Raw genomic sequence first — 19,850 nt, 5'->3', positions numbered from 1 at the left:
AGGAAACCTAGTACTGTGCATAGCATTATTTTTTCTTATATCAATGGAATAAAAATAAGGATCTTTAATAATTATAAATTTTTATATCACATGCAGAACTAGTCATGAAGGAAATGTCTTTGAAATGAACTATTAAGTTTATCCAACTGTTTCTTTCTCTTTCTGTATATTTTCCCCCTCATGGGCTAAGAGAGATAATGTGATTTTGGCCATATTATTACTGGCCACTTAAGAGCTACTGACTAACCATCATGAGTCTTTTATTTCTAAATCTTTTTGCAATACATTCCAAAGTGAGATGAAAATTTCAGTGAGAGAATCTGTTAGCACATCTAAACCACACATTCAGAAACTAATGGCATTCTTCCAGCTCAAGTAGTATAGTGGACCAAGTACTAGGCTTAGAGTCAGAAAGACCAGGAAAATCTTATTTAAGATTTATTCAGCCTTAGTTTCCTCAACTGTAAAATGAGGTAATTGGACTAAGTGGGATCTAAGACCTCTTCTAGCTCTAAAAGGAAAGTCCTATAAAAAAGATGCTTATTATCTTTTAGAGAGATTTGATATTTTTATCCTTGGAACAGTTTTCTGTGTTAACTGAATGATAGTAAAATATTTTATTAATCAAAGGTTGTTTTTAATGTATGTATGTGCATATATTTGTATGGTCAAAATTAAAATGAGATGAAAACTTTTCAAGTTCCTTTTTTCCTCATATGGCTTTTCAAAATACAAGGTACTGAACTAGAGAAGAACAGTCACTCTTGAAAATCTTTACTGACAACAGAGACCTGAGAATGATGATAAATACTAGATTTCTGAAGGAAAACTGGCTTAAAGTAATTTATTCCCATTGAATTTCAATGGGCAACAGCTAGTACTATATAAATAGATAGAGAGAAAGATTTTATCTGTATATACTTAAATGTATGTATTTCCAATCCATTCCCTTGGTTGGGATATTCTTGAAAGCAACACCAAGATATACTATCTTGGATGACCCCGTGGTGTTGTCTGACAGTCTTCCCAGACTTCAGAAGAGCTAATGAGAGTAGCAGCAGTGTTATATGCTGAAAAGTATAAGTTGACCTTTTAAGTTTAAAAATAGCCTCCCCATATTGACTTATACCCTGAGTAAATAGTGAAAAGCATCCAGTTCCAGTCCCCTAGCAGAATCTTGGCTGCAGAATGACTTCTCACCAGTCAAAGTGAACAAGTCCAAGGCAAAGAGAATGCAGCTGTTGCCCACCATAAATGAAGCATATGTGTAGGCAGTAGACTGACATTACTAAGTTGAAACACTAAGAATGATTCCTGTGTAAACATGGAAAAACAAAGTTCATAGGGTTGATAATGCCTATGGCAGCTTTTGTGAATGGAAGCAGAGAAATAGAGCATTTAATTAATAGGTTCCTTGACATGGGATGTATGAACACTCAAGGGCTCCATGAATAGATTTCAATGCATCCATGAACTTGAATGGGATAACACATCTTCATTTCAATAAAATGGGTCTTTGTAATCCTATGTATTTAAAATATTATTCAGAAAAGAGTTCTATTGCTTTCACAACAGCAACCAGAGCAACAAAAACATTTAGAAACCTTAAAAGAGTTTTTTGAGTCTCAGAGCCTCTTTATACTATTTTAAAAATAATTTTTTTATTTTCTCCAGATTACATTGATACAATTTTAATAATTGTTTTCTGACTTTTGTGATCTCTCTCTTTCTCCCTTCCATTCCCTCCCTTTCCCCAAGATAGCAGGTAATATGATAGAGGTTGTACATGTGTTGTCATACAATATATATCCATGTGTGTCATGTTGTGAAACAATATACATATTGCTTACACCAGAGGAAAACTCATGGAGGAAATGAAGAGAAGAATGTTTCGTTTCAATCTTCACTCAATCTCTTTATAATCTTAAAAATGATTGGGACCCAATCTGAAGAACTATTGTTTATATGGCTTTTACCTATCAATATTTAGCATTTTATAAATTAAAATGGCTAATTATTATTATAAAAAGGTTTGACTTCATGAATTCCCTAAGATTTTAGGACCTCTATTAGTCCCTAGCCTACTTTTCAAAAACCACTGCCTCAATTATGAATTATATTCAAAGGGCTTTAAAAAATGGATGCCCTGTGATCAAGCAATACTACTAGGTTTTTACCCCAAAGAGATAACAAAAAATGGTTGTATGGGGGCAGCTGGGTAGCTCAGTGGATTGAGAGCCAGGCCTAGGAATGGGAGGTCTTAGGTTCAAATCTGGCCTCAGACACTTCCCAGCTGTGTGACCCTGTGCACAAGTCACTTGACCCCCATTGCCTACCTTTACCACTTTTCTGCCTTGGAGCCAATACACAGTACCAACTCCAAGATGGAAGGTAAGGGTTTAAAAAGTAGTTGTAGAAAAATAATCATAGCTGTGCTCTTTGTGGTGGCAAAAAATTGGAAAATGATGGGGTTTCCCTTGGTTGGGGAATGGCTGAACAAATAGTGGTATATGATGGTGATGGAATACTATTGTGCTGTAAGAAATGATGAACTGGCAGATTTCTATATGAACTGGAAAGACCTCCATGAACTGATGCAGAGCAAAATGAACAGAACCAGGAGAACATTGTACCAGAAAGTGAAACGATCAAATGTAATTGATTACTACTATTAGCAATGCAATGATCCAGGACAATCCGGATGGATTTATGAGAAAGAATGCCATCCACAATAAGGGAAAGAACTGTGGGAGTAGAAATGCTGAAGAAAAGGATATGATTTATCCCTTTTTTATATGGGTATATCATTTGGGATTTGGGTTTTAAAAGATTATTTTAAAAATGAATAATATGGAAATAGGTGTCAAGGGATAACACATATATGACCAAATGCAATTGCTGTCAACTCTGGGAAGGGGGATGAAAGAGAGCAGAGAGACAACATGAATCATGTAACCTTATAAAATATTTTAAAGAAAGAACGAAAGAAAGAAACAAATGAATGAATGAATGAATGAATAAAAAGAACTACTGCCTCAATTAACAAAACCAAGACATTATACTCTAAAAATCTGATGAATTTTCAGAAACTGTCTTCCCTATTTTTTCATTAGCTAACTTCATGCAATCAAACCCCCAAACATGTTACATACACAATAGTTGCTTTTAAAAGATAGCTGTTTTTCAATGTTTCCTCCCTCCCTCACACTATATAGCTTAATTTACTTTTTTATGAATGGATCTAATCATATTAGGACTCCATTTTCCAGCAATCTATATAATATTCTACTTGAGACCTACCACAAATTCTAAATCATTATCTAAATATCCTTTTCTAATGCAGCTCTCTCATGTAGTCTGTGGTCCAACCTAGCTCAGTTCTATATTATCTCCCTTTATACCACCAGGACATTCTCACTTCTAATGTCTTTACTCATACCATTTCTTATTCCTGAAATGCCTTCTTTGCTTTACTTTTGCCTGTAGAAATCCTACTCATCTTTGAGGATTCAATTCAGATATCATCTCTTCCAAGAAACCTTTACTCATCAATGAACAAATATTTATTGAGTACCTACCGGCTATGGTGCTAGGGACTGCCTAAGTGGGAATGAACTTTCTTTCCTTGAACCTCTCCCAGCATTTTGTTCATCCAGCATATTTGATTCTGCAGCATATTTGTGTCTAGTTATTTTATGGTATTGCATATTTGTGATTGTACTTCATCTTTTTCATTAGACTGTAAACTCAATAGGGTATGCTTTTTTTGTAATTTTTTAGTATCTAGCAAAGTGAATTTTAGCCCATATAAGTTGCTTAATAAGTGAATCTTGAATGAATAAATGAAAGAAAAAAATAAAGAAAACTCTTCAATGCACATTTAAAAAGTTTTGCAACCATGCCTCAGCATAGATGTGAAATGCATAATGACATTATGAAATAGTTTATTTATTAAGTCTTTCCATCCTTGCACTTTCTGAAATTGGATCAAATACAACCAAAAGTTTTCTTATTAGGTAAGTTTCCTAGTCTAAATAAATTAATGTAGAATTCATTGATGGCATTGATCATCACTTGTGCCACTTCATATGTGTATAGCTTGGTTATTTATTATCCTGGGCCATAATGAAAAATCTTGCCTGTCTTTTTCCCAACCACTCCCTGCTTTCCACCAACAAATAATCTTGTAAAGGACTAGCTCTTTGTAAGAATTTTCTATTTATCTCAGAAATCATTTTTTTGCAAGTGATGCTTTGAAGTTGTAATTGGCAAAATTTGAAAACGAACTGGATATGAGGAAGGAAAAAGAGAGAAGAAATGAGGGGGATTCTGAGGTTGTAAACCTAGGGGACTGGAACACAAGGAATCTTAAAATTCTTAGTGTAGCTTTAAGTATTGCTAGTTTAGGTTCATTTGCTTTATAAAGCATAATATTATCTGTTTTCATTTGCATTTAGAAGTAAAAAAAACTGAACTAAAACTTTTGGGACATTTCACATAGCAATGCCCTGAAAGGAAATAGAGAAGTTCACATGTGACCTTCCTTAAACCTCCAAACCCTGTGAGGTATGTAGTGGAGCTATTATTATGTAGATTTTGTAGATGAGGAAATTAAAGCTTAGAAAGGTCAAGTAATTTATCCTAAATCACATAAAACACAAGTGGCAAACACACACACACACACACACACACACACACACACACAAAGACTCAAGCAAATTATCACAGTCCAAAAAATAGAATGGGTCACCACAGAAGATAATGAGTTTTCCCTCACTTGTTCTCTCCAAGGATCACTTTGGGGTATGGAATGGATGAGACCATTGTCTAGGTATAGGTTGGATGGGATACCCTCTCAGATCCCTTGCAACTCAGATTTCCATGAAACTCAGGTCTTGTGACATTATATTTCCCAGTTCTATTCTACTTAGCAGTCAGCTACATAGTGTGATGAAATCATTCTCATATCCATCCTATTCCTGTGGTTTGGAGGGAGGGATTGCTATGTTTCCATCAATGAGGAAGATTGTGTGTTAGTCAGTTAGTTAATAAACATGTATTCAATGTCTACTATGTGCCAAGTCTAGAGCAGCCAGGTGGTACAGTGGATAGAGCACTTAGAGTCAGGAAAATTTGAATCCAAATCCAGTCTATGGCACTTAGTAGCTACGTGACCCTGATTATGTCACTTAGCCTTGTTTGCCTCAATTTCCCTCCTTGTCAAAAGAGCTAGAGAAGGAAATGCCAAGTCATTCTCGTATCTTTGCCATGAAAAACACAAATGAGGTCACAATTGGTTGGACATAACTGAAACGACTGAACAAAATATAACATGTCAGTTACTCTTCTAAGTGCTGGGAATACAAAAAGAACCAAAATACAGGCTTTGCCCTAAAGGAGCCCACAATCTAGACCAAATATAGCCATTTTAGGATAAGTGTATTTTATACTGAATTTTGGCAATTAGAACAGAAACATGAGAGTGGACCTAAAGAGCAGGAAAACATCTTCTTTTTGGTATTTATTCAGAAGAAGCAAATCTGTCATATATAGCAGGCACTTAATAAATGTTCAATACGCAAGTGATGTTAAAGGCAGAAATAGACAAGAGCATTTACTCTGACAGCATTCAAGATTCTCCTTGTGTAATTGTCTCAGTACCGACTTTTCAAAAATATGTTTGTTATCAAATGAGTATCTTAATCAGCATGGAAAACATGATGGACTAGTGGATAATTATCCAGACTTGAATCATTAATTAATATGCTAACTAAACAGGCCAGTTCTAGATACTGGGCTTAAAAATCTAGCATTTTTATGAAGAAGAAGGAGAAATCAACTAAAAGTGAAGGCACAGGTTTGGTTTTGTTTTTCAATGAAAATAACTTATTTTTACTTACATGATGCATTTATCAGTCGATTCAACAAGCAATTATTAAAGGCCTCCTATGTGCCAGGTACTATATGAGATGCCATGTATGCAAAAAACAAAAGTGAAATTGTCTCTGATTCCATGAGCAAACATTTATTTTCTACTGGGGCACTGAAGGAAGGGCATATGGGGTAAGCCACTGAAGAACAAATAAACAAAAATTAAATATAAGCATATATACAATATGTTTATTTATCAAAATATTATATATATGTATATATATACATACATACCAATAATAAAGCTCCAGCTAGACCTCTCAAGATAATTTCAGGAAAGAGGAATTAAAACCAAAACAAAACAAAAACTAGTCTAATTATGTTTGCAGGTAATAGTTATAAATTTGTTAAATAATGTCAATATTCTTAATAAAATGTCATTTTAAATTTCCCATATTAAATATCTATTGATTTTAATACGTTTAAAAAGTAGATTCCCAATTCACATTAAAAATAAGTCAAAGGGAAGAAGGCAATCTCTAGTAAAGTTGCTGCTTGCTTAGATAGGGTTAAAGAATATGTTAAATAATCATTAATACTTATACTACACAATTATTCTCAAAAATTGATTATTTAAATTTAATTTTTCTATTTATTACAGGAAATGCTTCTCACAAGGTGACTCAGAGAGACATTTAACAATGAAGGTGATGTGAAAACTAACAATACCAATAATTTTTGAGAAAGTAAAGAAATGCTATCTCATTTTCTTTCCTATATATTGCCTTTCTTTCATATGCACATATTATTTATGCACACATGCATAATGTGAAAACATGAACCCAAATATCTCATTTTATAAAGTCTACCCTAGGAGAATTTTTCCTCATTTCAGGCTGCCGAGGAAATGTACTTTTGGAGATGTAGCCAAGAGTAACATGCCTTTTCAAAGCTAGTATCCCTCTCCATCCCCCAATGATATGAAACCTCAGAAGACCTTCCTTTCATTTAAATTTGTCTACTTAGAAAGCTGGTATATTAATAATTCTTATTCAGTGGCAATAATGGGCATACAAAATGAAGCCACTTTTTTCATATCCTATAAAATACATTAATGATAACTAATGATGTAAAATCAGAAGTTCATTGAAATGCTTCCATTAAGTTACAAACATACATGCAAAAACAGTACATGTAAAACTGGGCAAAATGGGCAGACAGAAGGCAAGAGGATTATTTGTTGAAGTTTTTGTCACTGTGCCACTGCTCCAGCAGACAGTTCTCTTTTCAATAGTTTCATGACTGGTAGAGCCACTTGTCTTAGCGGTGAATGCCACTGGTAAAAGGCAATTCCAATAAAAAATGGGCTTTTTTTCTCCCCTAAGCAGCCATTTTATGATCGTTGGTTCTTTGTACCAAAATAGTTCATCACTCACTCCTGAAAATGCATCTCTCATTTTTGTCAAACATAACCAGAAAGGCCTCAGACATTTGTGAAGCATGTTAGGATTTTTTTTTTTCCTCTGCATGGAGTTATCCTGTGGTGCTCTGCAATCAATTACTGTTATACTACCATCATTAATAATTTTCTTAATGAAAATGATTCTGTTGATCTCCGTTGTATTTTAATTATCAGAGTTAAGCATAATTACACTGCAGCTCTGAGCTGGCATGTGGACTCCTTTAGGGCGCAATTTTGTTTTAACATACTGATAATGTAATTTTACATTGTGTCAGTTGTTTAGTTATTATCCAGTTGTACAATTCCACTGTATTCCTGATAACAGATAATAACCTTAGTCCCTCCTATATCCTGAAGTCATTTAAAAAGCAATATTGGAGTTTCTCAAATAGCTAACTTAATCGCCTTATGATTTTATAATTCCCACTTCTAAATATTTGGCACAGGCATCCATCCTGTTTTAACAATGCCATAAGCCAATATGGCATCTATACATTGTCTATAAAATATATAATAGTTAAATAATTGTTCATCCGAAAAAAGATTTTCTATTTTAAAATTTTTCCTCCTGGAATATGAGAGCTAGACAAGATGTTAAAACTCATCTAGTTTAAAGCCATCATCTTGCAGATAATGATGCAGATAAGGACAGGGAACTCCAGAATGGTTAAGGGATTTGCCCAATGTCACAGATCCCATAGAGGGTGATGGTCAGAATCTAGGCAGAGTTAGAACTCGGGCTCGACACTCTTCCTCATATTCTTTCCACGATACTAATGAAGCAGTTTTCTATTTAAATCTGAAACCCAAGTTGTGGGCCAGTTTGGAGATATGATGTCCATTTTATTCTCGCATTTTATGCTAAATCCCAAACCAGGCAGTTTACCAACCTGCAACAAAGCTTCAGTTCAGGGTTGAATAATATCCAAGCTTTTATATGGATGAGTACCTACAATCAAAGCTGCTATCTTCTGAAAAGAGAGACACGCTGGTCTGGTCGGGGTGCAGGAGGCAGAATCACCAAGAGCTCTGTTATCTCTCTCAGGATTTCTGACATTGTCTCTCAAGGGCCCCTTAAGCCTTTTAATGGTGATTTTCTGCTTCTGAGCTGCTGTCTGTAAACACACAGAATGGGGTCTTGCAGGATTTGTATCCTGTTTTTTAGGGAAAAAAGCCTGCACTTTGATTCCAAGTGATTCTGTATAGAATTTAGTGTTGGAAGCATCAAGGAAGCTATTCCCAGATACTGATGGTTTTGATGATGCTCTTTTGTGTTCCCAGAACACTATTTCTTTGCATAGCTTGCTTTAGAACTTCTAGTATATGATGGGAGAGACATGGGGATAATATTTAAAAAAAGTATAAACAAAAAAGGAGGGCTGACAATAGAAATCCAGTACGTATTGCATGTAATCTCCAATTTTGACTGTTTAGTCTATATTTTCAATGAAATAATGCATATTTATTAAGCACCTACTAATGCTAGGGCCTGGGGGATACAAATAGGAAGAAAGAAACAATACCTATGTGCCATAAACTTGAACTTTAATGATGAAGACAACAAGTACATATACATATTTATTCAGCATAAATATCAAGAGATTAAGTATGCTGAAGTTAAATAAAAGGTATTTTGAGAGGGAAGTAGTGTGTGAGGGGTTCAGGAAAGTTTTAATGAAGAAGATGGTGCTTGAATTGTGTCTTAAAAAAGAGAAGTATTTTAAGAGCTGGAGCTAAGGAGGAATATTATTCTGGGCCTATGGTATGTCTAGAACAAATACTCAGGGACAAGAGAGAGTGTCCTAGGTAAAGAAAAGGGAGAAAACCAGTTTGGCTGGATCATAGGCTGATGGGAGTGGAATGATACCTAATGAAGCTAAAAAAAATACGTTCGGACCAGATCATGAAGGGGTTATAAAAATTAATCAGAGGAGTTTACCTTTTGTTCTAAGTACAATAGGACAAAGGCTACTGTAGCTGAGTGAGTGGTCAGACTTGTGTTTAAGGAAAATTACTTTTGCAGAGATGTGTAGGAAGACTAGTGATGTGAAAGACTTAAAAAGTCAGGAACCAATTAGGAGGCTGTTTAAACAATATGGGTAAGAGATGATGGGATCCTGAAGTGAGGGGGTAGTTCTGTGAGTGGAAAGAAGGCATAAGATGGGAGAAGTCTGGTGGAGCTAGAAACAGCAAGATTTAGAAAATGATTGGATGTGTGGTGTGGCTTAAGGAAGAGTGAGCACTCCAGGATGCTGTCAGTGTTACAAATTCAGGAGAGTAGAAAGATAATGGTGCCTTTGAAAAAAAGGGAAGAGAATAGTTGAATTTTATACAATACGAGTTTGAGTTATTTCAAGGATATTCAGTGTGAAATGTGCAATGGGTAACTAGTAACATAGGACTAAAATACAGGTGGCAGACTTTGGATGGCTTCACATACAGATCTGTGAGTTGACTTTGTAGAGAGGATAATTTGAAAGTGATGGAGTATATGCAAGTTGAGAAAGAGAAAGAGATAGACAAGTACAGAAAATGAGAGATAGAGAATAAGAGAGAAAGATAGAATAGAGGGAGAAGAATTGAGGGACTAGGGCAGAAACTTGGGGGAAACCCTCTTGATGAGTGTTAATGCTGGATAGGTAGGTGGTACAGAATATTGGGCCCTGTGGAGTCAGGAAGTCATGAGTTTAAATCCAGCCTAAGACACTTATTATCTATGAGATCCTGCGCAAGTCACTTCCCCCTATTTGCCTTAGTTACCCATCTGTAAAATGAGATGGGAAAGGAAATGGCCAACCACTTCAGCATCTCTGCCAAGAAAAACCCAAATGGGGCACAAAGAGTCAGACACAACTGAAACAACTGAACAAGTATTAAACATAGGATGAGCCAGCAAAGGAGGCTGAAATGAAGTGTTTATATGAGTAAGAAAACCATGAGAGAGTAGTGTCATGAAAACTCAGAGAAGAAAAAGAGCTAAAAGGAGATGAGAATCAACAGTGTTATACACAACAGATAGGCAGAGAGGAATAAAGAATGATAAAAGACATTCAGATTTGAAATTTAAAACTGGTAACTCTGGAGAGAGCCATTTTAGTTGAGTGATAGGAATGTAAGCCAAATTACCAAGGGAGAGAGGAAGGGAATCATTTGAAAGTGGAGGGTTTTTTTAAGTTTGGAAGAGACATGAGTTGTGCTTGATAGTAGAACAGAAATAGTTAGTGGAGAGTAAGAAACTGAAGATTCAGTAGAAGTTTCTCCTTCCCCCCAGGTATGCCTCACTTCATGTATGAGATTTTCTTGGGGAAAATGTGCATCAATAAAATTGTCAACACACAAAGCATATTTTTAAAATCTTACACATTTTATATGAGCTCACAATTTGAAAAACTCCCACAAATGAACAATTTGATTGTTCACCTTTAATTTCCTTTTTTTCTAGAATTGAGCTTTTAGATATTCTTAAATTGACATAAATGTGCACAGCGAGTAACTGCTTACCTATATGTTAATATGCTTTTATAATGTTTAACTTAAAGTTGGATACCAAAATTCCAGCTAGTTGTCCCAAAGAGTACACTGGGCCTGGAGTCAGGAAGAATTGAGTTTATATTTTACCTCAAACACTAGCTTTGTGACTGTAATTAAATCACTGAACCTCTCTTTATCTCAGGTTCCACAACTCTAAAATGGGGATAATAACGATATTAACAACTAGTACCTTGAAGGGTTATTGTGAGGATTAAATGAGATAATTTTTGTGACATATTTAACATAGTGGCTGGCTTAGAGTAAGCACTATATAAATACTTATTTTCTTCCCTTTTCCCCATTTTTGATCAAATTTTCTACACCTCAACTCTAAATTCTGGATTTTTAAAAATACCTTTCATTTCAACAAATAGGAAAATAAAACAGAAAATTCTCAGAATGGAAAACCTGATCTTTCATAAACTATGAAAACTTCAGAGAAATAATACAGATAATCCAATAATATAATTAAAAGATTTCAGACCTTTGATCAATGCATTACATAATAATGACTTCAGAAGACAGTGGTGAAATATCCAGAAAGAGGTGGTGGACAGTACATATGGAATAAGGCATATGTTTTCAGAAATGGTGTGTGAGTTTGTGTGTGTGTGTGTGTGTGTGTGTGTGTGTGTGTGTGTGTGCGTGTGTGTGTGTGTGTTACAAAGGAGGGGTTCATTTTGGGGAAGAAATCATTAGTGAGTAGCTAATATGAAAAATAAAAAGGCTACGTAGGATCACAGATTTAGAACTAGATGGATCCTCAGGGACTGAACCTATCCAACCAACTATTTTACAGATCAAGAAACTAAGGTATCAAATATCTATAAATGTAAACTAATAGAAATAGAAAAGATCAAAAGACATTTCTGAATATTAAAGTCAATATAACGTTTTAAAAAAGGAGATAAGTTGGATTTCACATTCTCAAAGAGGAAGGCATCTCAAGAGGGATGGGAAGCTCTCAAAACAGTCATTACTGTACAAACATAAATTATTCTGATGAGAAAGAAAATGTGTGCTGTCTATAAAAAGCTTTGTGCTTGCATAGGGAGCTCATCAATGGAATGGAAAAGCATTTATTAAGTAATTATTATATGCCAACACTGTACCAAGCATCTGGGGATACATATATAGAACCGTGAGATAATCTCTACTGTCAAGGAACTCACATTCTGTTTAGGAGAGAGAACTCATAGGAAAATTCAGTCACATTGTAGATAAAATTTCCAGGTTGTTCTTGGGGTGCAGTGGCAGGGCGTTTGACAAGATCTAGAAGTCCTTAAGGTTCAGTGGCAAGTTAGATGACAGTGCCAAAGGGACTGAAGGACAATATAGAAGAGGAGTGCTTAAATCTTAGTAAACCTTGATGTCCAGTGTCAAGGAAGATGTTTACCAATCAGTGACTGCTGGGAAGAGGGAAGTGGACCAATGGATAAGTGGAATAAAGCACTGAATTTCCTTAGGCAAAGTTAGGGATGAAAGAGATCAGTATCCAGCCAGGTAAGAGGATCTAGTACCTGGTGGAAATTCTGTAATAAGAGCTTTGATAGTGTACAAGAATGTTTCCCTGCTGGCCCTTGGACTAGCATCCTTAGCATCTGAGAAGTCTAGTTGAGGAAAGTCTAGGAAAAAAATCCTTACTCAGCTGAAACTTCTCTCATCAAAGTTAGCAATGATCTTTCAATTACCAATTTTAGTGGTCTTCATACTTCTTGACCTGTTACATGTAATCTCATTGAGCACCAACTCCCCTGGGCACTTTTTTCTCTCTGAGTTTTCATAACACTACTGTCTCTGTTCTCCTACTTTGTCTGACCATTCCAACTCAGATTCCTTTGCTGGCTCATCCATTAATAACATGGTACTTAATTTTTTTTAAGAACTCTTACCTCCTGTCTTAAAATTTGATACAAGTATTGGTTCCAAGGCAGAAGAGCCGTAAAGGCTGGGCAAGTGGGATCAAATTACTTCCCAGTGTCACACAACTAAGAAGTGTCTGAGGCCACATTTGAACCCAGGTCTACTTGACTCCAGGCCTGATACCCTTTCCACTGAGCCACCTAGCTGTTCTGGTCCTTAACTGTTGATGTTCCCTAATATTCTATGTAGAATATAGAAGACAGACCAGGAAAATTGAAGCTAAATACAAAGAAGTATAAGGATGGGAACTGTCCTGTAAGAATAAGGTTAGGGACCTCAGCAAGACAGTTTTCGATAAACCTAAAGAACCCAGCTTTTGGGACAAAACCCCGCTATTTGACAAAAACTGCTGGGAAAATTGGAAAACAATATGGGAGAGATTGGACCTAGATCAACCTCTCACACACTATACCAAGATAAACTCAGAATGGGTGAATGGCTTGAATATAAAGAAGGAAACTATAGGTAAAATTGGGTGAGTACAGAATAGTATACTTGTCAGATCTATGGGAAGAGAAAGATTTTAAAACTAAGCAAGAGATAGAAAAAATCACAAAATATAAAATAAATAATTTTGACTACATTAAACTAAAAAGTTTTTGTACAGACAAAACCAATGCTACCAAAATTAGAAGGGAAACAACAAATTGGGAAAAAAATAACAAAAAACTCAGATAAAGGTCTAATCAGTCAAATATACAAGGAACTAAATCAATTATACAAAAAATCAAGCCATCTCCCAGTCAATAAATAGGTAAGGGACATGAATAGGCAATTCTCAGAAAAAGAATTGAAACTATCAATAAGCACATGAGAAAGTGTTCTAAATCTCTAATAATTAGAGAAATGCAAATCAAAACAACTCTGAGGTATCACCTCACACCTAGCAGACTGGCTAAAATGACAGCAAAGGAGAGTAATGAATGTTGGAGGGGATGTGACAAAATTGGGACATTAATGCATTGCTGGTGGAGATGTGAACTGATCCAATGATTCTTGATGGCAATTTGGAACTATGCTCAAAGGGCTTTAAAAGACTATCTGCCTTTTGATTCAGCCATAGCACTTCTTGGATTATACCCCAAAGAAATAATAAGGAAAAAGACTTGTACAAAATTATTTATAGCTGCGTTCTTTGTGGTGGCAAAAAAAATTGGAAAATGAGGGGATGCCCTTTGATTGAGGAATGGCTGAACAAATTGTGGTATCTGTTGGTGATGGAATACTATTGTGCTCAAAGGAATAAAGAACTGGAGGAATTCCATGTGAACTGGAATGATCTTCAGGAATTGATGCAGAGTGAAAGGAGCAGATCCAGGAGAACATTGTACAGGGAGACTGATACACTGTGGTACACTCGAACATAACATACTTTTATACTAGCAGCAATGCAAGGATCCAGAGCAAGCCTGAGGGACTTATGAGAAAGAAAACTAGCCACATTCAGAGGAAAAACAGTGGGAGGAGAAACACAGAAGAAAAACAACTGCTTGAACACATGGACTATTGGGGATATTATTGGGGATGTAAACACTAAATGATAACTCTAGTCCAACTATCAATAATATGGAATTAGGTCTTGATCAATGATAAGTGTAAAACCCAGTGGAATTGTGCATTGGCTAAGGGGGGTTAGGAGGAATTGGGGGAGAGGGAAAGAACATGAACTATTTAACTAGGAGAAAATATTCAAAATTTAAAAAAAATTAAAAAATAAAATAAAAAGAATAAGGTTAGGGAGGTTAAAAGCTTAGAATGAGCTAAGGCTTGAAATAGATGGTAGGAACTATAAAAGAGATATGCCAGAGGCAAAAGAAAACTCAAAGAAAGCAGAGACAGATAGTTATAGAGTATGGAACAGTGAAAATAGATAATAGATGCTTCTACTTTTCCTAACCGAAGATGATCTTTAGAACAAAAATAGCTAATAGAAAAATCTAAGCACAATAGTAGTGTGGAAGCAGAAAGACAGCCTAGGATAGGGAATAGAAGGCTCTCAAGCTCAAGTCCTACCTCTCAAATATGATATCTGAGTGACCATGAGCCATTCACTTAAATTCCAAGCTTCTCTCTGAATCTGTAAGTTATAGATGATTTGCTTATCTCCATCGCTGGAGAGTTTGCACAATAAAATTTGCCTATGGTGATGAGATGATAGGTCTAGACAAAATAAGAAAGGAGATGGCAAGAAAGGCCTTATCCGCCCTCAATGAGTTCAAGTCATCCAGTCTAAATTACCTACCTCACCTCCTATGTCTTAAAAGGAAGAAAATTCCCCCTTTTCTGTTTCAAAACATGGAGTCATCACAGTCAGCACCAGGGAGACCCTTAGGGAAAATGTTGGTTCCACATTTTGTAGTTTATGATAATATAAGAAGTTCATGCTCTTTCTAAGTATTTTCTGGCATGGAGCTCAGGAATCATTTCCCACCACCTAAAATTGATTTTGGGGCTCAAGAATAATTTAGAAATCAGAGTGTGATATACAGTGAAACTTATTTGGCCAAGTTGAGGAAATCTGTCCATGGAAAACTAGGCAATGGGATATTACACACATCTTAGGAATCAAGTGAGCAAATACATACAGAGGAAGCTAAAGCTTTGATCCTATGCTTTCCAAAACATAAAATCTATGAGTGAGCTTGTTAGTGTTCATATTCAGATTCAAAAATGCAAAAAAGTAATGGGAAATTTGCATTGCTATATGGGGTCAAGGCACACATAGCTGCATATAAAGTATGAAACAGCCCTTGAGAAACCCATCCACAGAATAAGGCACATGTTTTCATGCTAAGGGTCGGGCTCACTTTTATCAGCAGCTTGCCTGCCAATCTCTAATGCTCAGAGGCAGCAGCAGATCTTAGGAACAAGCATGCCACTCCTGTGTTCCAATAACACACTAAAGACTCAAAGATCCTACTGACTTTCATCAGGTACTTATTCACCCTTTTCTTTCTTTTTTTCCCTTTTGTTGCAAGAAAAAAGGCAAATTATTCTTCCCAGAATTATCTGAAATCTTTTGAGAATAACTGTAACACAAATAACCAAAGGTTATTTCACATGTACTTGGGTAAGTTAATCACTTCCTGAAATGACAACATATGGACTGGGGACAGGGGAGAGGTCAGAGGGGGAAAGGAAGAGGAAACACACTCAATCACAACACCAGAAATCTACATACCTTTTTTTGCTTTAATGTAACAAGAGGATAGGAGACAGTAAAATAACACAAAGCAAAGGCAAGTAGTCTAAAACAATGAGCTGTTGCTGTGAAAAATGGAAATAAAAGCCCTCTGATGTTACTGATTTTTCCCTGGTCCTCATATTTCGTTTTGTTTTAAGAAGCCAGTATATTTCTCAAATAGTTTACTAGGTGAGGAATGAATATATACATGGTGTAACAAAAAGAAACACCAGGAAATGGTAAGAGCTAAGGATTTTTCCAAATGAGGTGCTGAATTTTCTGTTTTTTATTTTACTGACAAATAAAATCTCACTTAATTTGTATTATTTAAGTCAGACAAATTCCTTCAGTTCAAACTCCTTTGGTTTCCTTGCTAAAAAGTTGAATCATGGAATATTTGTAATGACTCTTCCACTAGTCATCATAGTCACTAATAATAACTACAGACAAATTTATGTTGTGAAGGAATTGGGAACAGTTTTATTTGTTAACCAGGCAACTTACTTGCCTTACCCCAACTTCACGAAGTGAAAAAAATCACAAACACAGTGATCTAAAATTGGAAGGGCCCTTAGAGACTATCTAGTCTAAACATCTCTTTTAACAGGTGAGGAAACTAAGGCATAGAGAACAGAAGCAAATTGTCTAAGGTCACACAATAAGATCCATTTGAGGCCAAGGTGAGATTTGTCACACCTCAAGCTTTCTACCCACAGGCAACAGATGTCATGTCTATTTGGCATAGGTCCTTGTTGGTGAACCTATGGTATACTTGCCAGAGGGGACTGTTCTCCTACCCCTCTCCATGCTCACCTGAGGACATTTCTCACATCATTGGCCCCTCTGCCTAACAGTCCAATGGAGCTCTTCTTCCCTCTCCTGTCTGGGTAAGGAGAGATAGGGGGTTTGGCGGGGGATGGAGGGGCTCACATGCGACATGTGGGTTGCACTTTGAGCACTTGGTCTCTAAAAAGTTCAACATCACTGGCATAGGACAATACAGTTCCACAGCCTTTATTATCTTTAGGATTGCCCTTGATGGCTTTGAATTCTTTGTCTTTGTGATTAATCTCTTCTGTGAGACTCAGGAAAATTATGATCTCCCCTGGTATGCTTTCCCCCAACAAATTGGTCACAAACTATTTTTAAGTCTTTCTCCTCTTAGTTTGGGCACTAAGAAATATCTTTTTGGTTGAAGTCTTTATTGATGGATCATTCTAACATTCCTAAGGGAATATTGGTCTCTCCTTCAGAGGAGGACTCAGTCCTCTTGTATTTGCAGGTATTTCAGGTTGGAAAATTAATGGGTAAGAGTTTGGTAATTATAGGAGGGAAAAGAATATATCAGACCCTGGGGTGCTGACTGATTTTAAACATGCAAATTCCCTCTTTTCAGAGATTCCACTTTCAAAGACTTGTGGCAGTTTAAAGGCAATCCTCTTATAAGTGTACAAATTGTAATGATTATAGGAACAAGTTGTAATTGTTTCTAGTAAGTTTTTAAGACTCTTTGATGTTATGATTAGTATTTTATATGCTAATATATTGATAGGGGTGCTTATTTGCCTGGATGCTTGAATGTAGAAATGGTCACTAGGTTTTCTGAAAAAATAAATCTTTAATCTCAGTAGGTCTATTTGTTAGACATAAAATCAAAAAGAAATTAAATGCTGAGGTACAGTAATAATAACAAAGAACTAATATTGAGAAATTGATGGAAAGTCTTTAAAGCCAGATTTTGTGACTTGCTTTTGAGAATTCTGGAAAAATAAAACAAAACAAGTTCTAAACTGTTCTTATATAGCCACAACAATGACATCATTATGCTTTGCTTCCTCTGCCCAAGAATATAGCAACATTCCATGATGCATTTTGATGACACAATGAACAAATGGAAGGCAGTACAATGCATACCAGTGACTTCCCTTTTCCCATAGGAGTCTCGCCGGTAGGTATATATGTAGGAAGTGATTCTGAAGCCTTGTAATGATTTGGGATAGCTGTCTCAGTGTTTTCAAAAGATCAAGGATGGATGTCCATTGAAATATGCTCTTCACCAATGCAAATGGTGACCCTCTAAATCTTAGTGGATGGTTTTGTTAAGTGCTATGGCCAAAGAATTCACAAAACATGTGTTTAATTCTGTGGTGCTAAGTTTGACCTAATAATATGAATGAAATCATGTGGTAGTGAATAGCATCTTAACTTGGAGTTGTGGATTCAAATTCTACCTTCCGACATGACCAAAGAAGTCATGAACAATTTAACATCCATAAATTTTAGTTCCTCCATTGGTCAAATTATAGTAGTAATAATAATAATAATAACAAAAATAATAATAGCTAGAGTACTAGGTGGTTTGTGTCTACAGTACGAATCTGGAATCCCCTGGAGTGATCATACTGACAGGATCTAAGTGTTGAAGTTAAAACAGTAAAGGTAAGAAAAATGCATGTCTACCAGCTTTGAGTGAGACAGTATCAGTAAAGTGCTTTGCAAACTTAAAAGTATAAATGTCACTTATTATTAGTAATGACAACTTGGATTTCTGGTGCCTTATGATTACAAAACACTTTCCAGCCCATTATTTCATTTGATTTTTATGACAACTCCATGGAAGTATTATCATCTCGATTTTACAGATGAGGAAATTGAGACCTAGAGTGGACAGGTTATCCCAAACAATGAGCAAGTCTCATCAGTCCTTTCAAATAAACAGTTTGAAGTAACCTGAAAAGCACGATGACATGAAACCATCAGACTAAGGTCTATGCCCCAAACTTGGAATCTGAGACCTCATTAATAGATGATATGGACATTATGCAATTATTTAAGTGAATGGTGAAACTGATAAAATAATATGTACCCAAGAGGAAACTAATATGATATGTCACACAAATGGGTGACCCAGTAGATAAATAATTTTACTATATTTTTCAATGTATACTTTACATATTAAAAATAGCAGTACACTTTTGCTTGGATAAAAAAGAAACTAGGGATGTTAAGCACCCAAGTGCAGAAGAAAGGCCAATATTCTTGACTCGTGTTTCCAGGTCAGCCCATTTGTTGCTGCTATCTGTTTTGCAATAAGCAGGTTGCTATACTTCAAATAATGCCTTCCAAAGAAAGAAAATCATCTTGTGTTTACCTTTGCTGTACACAATGCAGTTGTTTTTGTTGTCTTCTACTCCTTGCCAAGTCACATCCAAAAGCCACTTGGGGCCAGCAGTCAGTACCATGGGGACAGGAGCCTTTGTCTTCTGTAGAAAGAATGATAACAAACAGATGCCATTTGCTTTCCTTGATTAAGAACTTGAATAATAATAATAATAATCATTTTATATTTGCAAACAACTAAATCTCCAAACCCATAATCCAAGGACTTATTCCCCTGCCTCACAGTATTTTTTTAAGATGACAGAAGCTATAAGGCTTTACAGCTTTCAGTGATCTGAATGGTGGAATTATTATCAAGGATTTTTTTTTTTCTGAATGATATGGGATCAGATCTCCAAGATTAGGCAGATCTCTTGTGGTTCAGAATTATAAAGAGAATGCAGATGACTTTCACTGCAAAGAGCAGAGTGTTTAGAAGTGAACTTTAGACACATTGTACTTTCATATCAACAGGATCTCACTATTTCCTGAAACAGACAGGAAAGAATTTAAAGAATCAGTATCCATTTCAAAGCTCTATCCTGAGCAACATTTATATTAGAGAAGGAAATTATTCTGAATAGATAATGTAATTCTCCTTACTCACCCACATCTCCTCTTTTGCTAAGTGTTGCTTTGCTATTTGACTGTAGAGGAAATAACAATATTGCTAATGATTCACTATATATTGTTTCCAGAAAAGGTTGTAAAAGAAACACG

General features: G+C 35.7%; 1 protein-coding gene across 1 annotated transcript in view; it reads right to left on the bottom strand.

Moving 5' to 3' along the window:
* Window positions 1-19,850, bottom strand: part of ZFPM2 (zinc finger protein, FOG family member 2) — a 496,557-nt gene that overhangs the window by 168,825 nt on the left and 307,882 nt on the right. Inside the window, exon 5 of the mRNA XM_044684050.1 lies at window positions 19,123-19,234. Coding sequence (XP_044539985.1) covers window positions 19,123-19,234 — 112 coding nt within the window. The remainder of the gene's footprint in view (window positions 1-19,122; window positions 19,235-19,850) is intronic.

The sequence above is a fragment of the Gracilinanus agilis genome, chromosome 1, assembly GCF_016433145.1.
Source record: "Gracilinanus agilis isolate LMUSP501 chromosome 1, AgileGrace, whole genome shotgun sequence".
In the NCBI taxonomy this organism is placed as follows: Eukaryota; Metazoa; Chordata; class Mammalia; order Didelphimorphia; family Didelphidae; genus Gracilinanus; species Gracilinanus agilis.
This window is presented reverse-complemented; position numbering and strand designations above follow the sequence as displayed.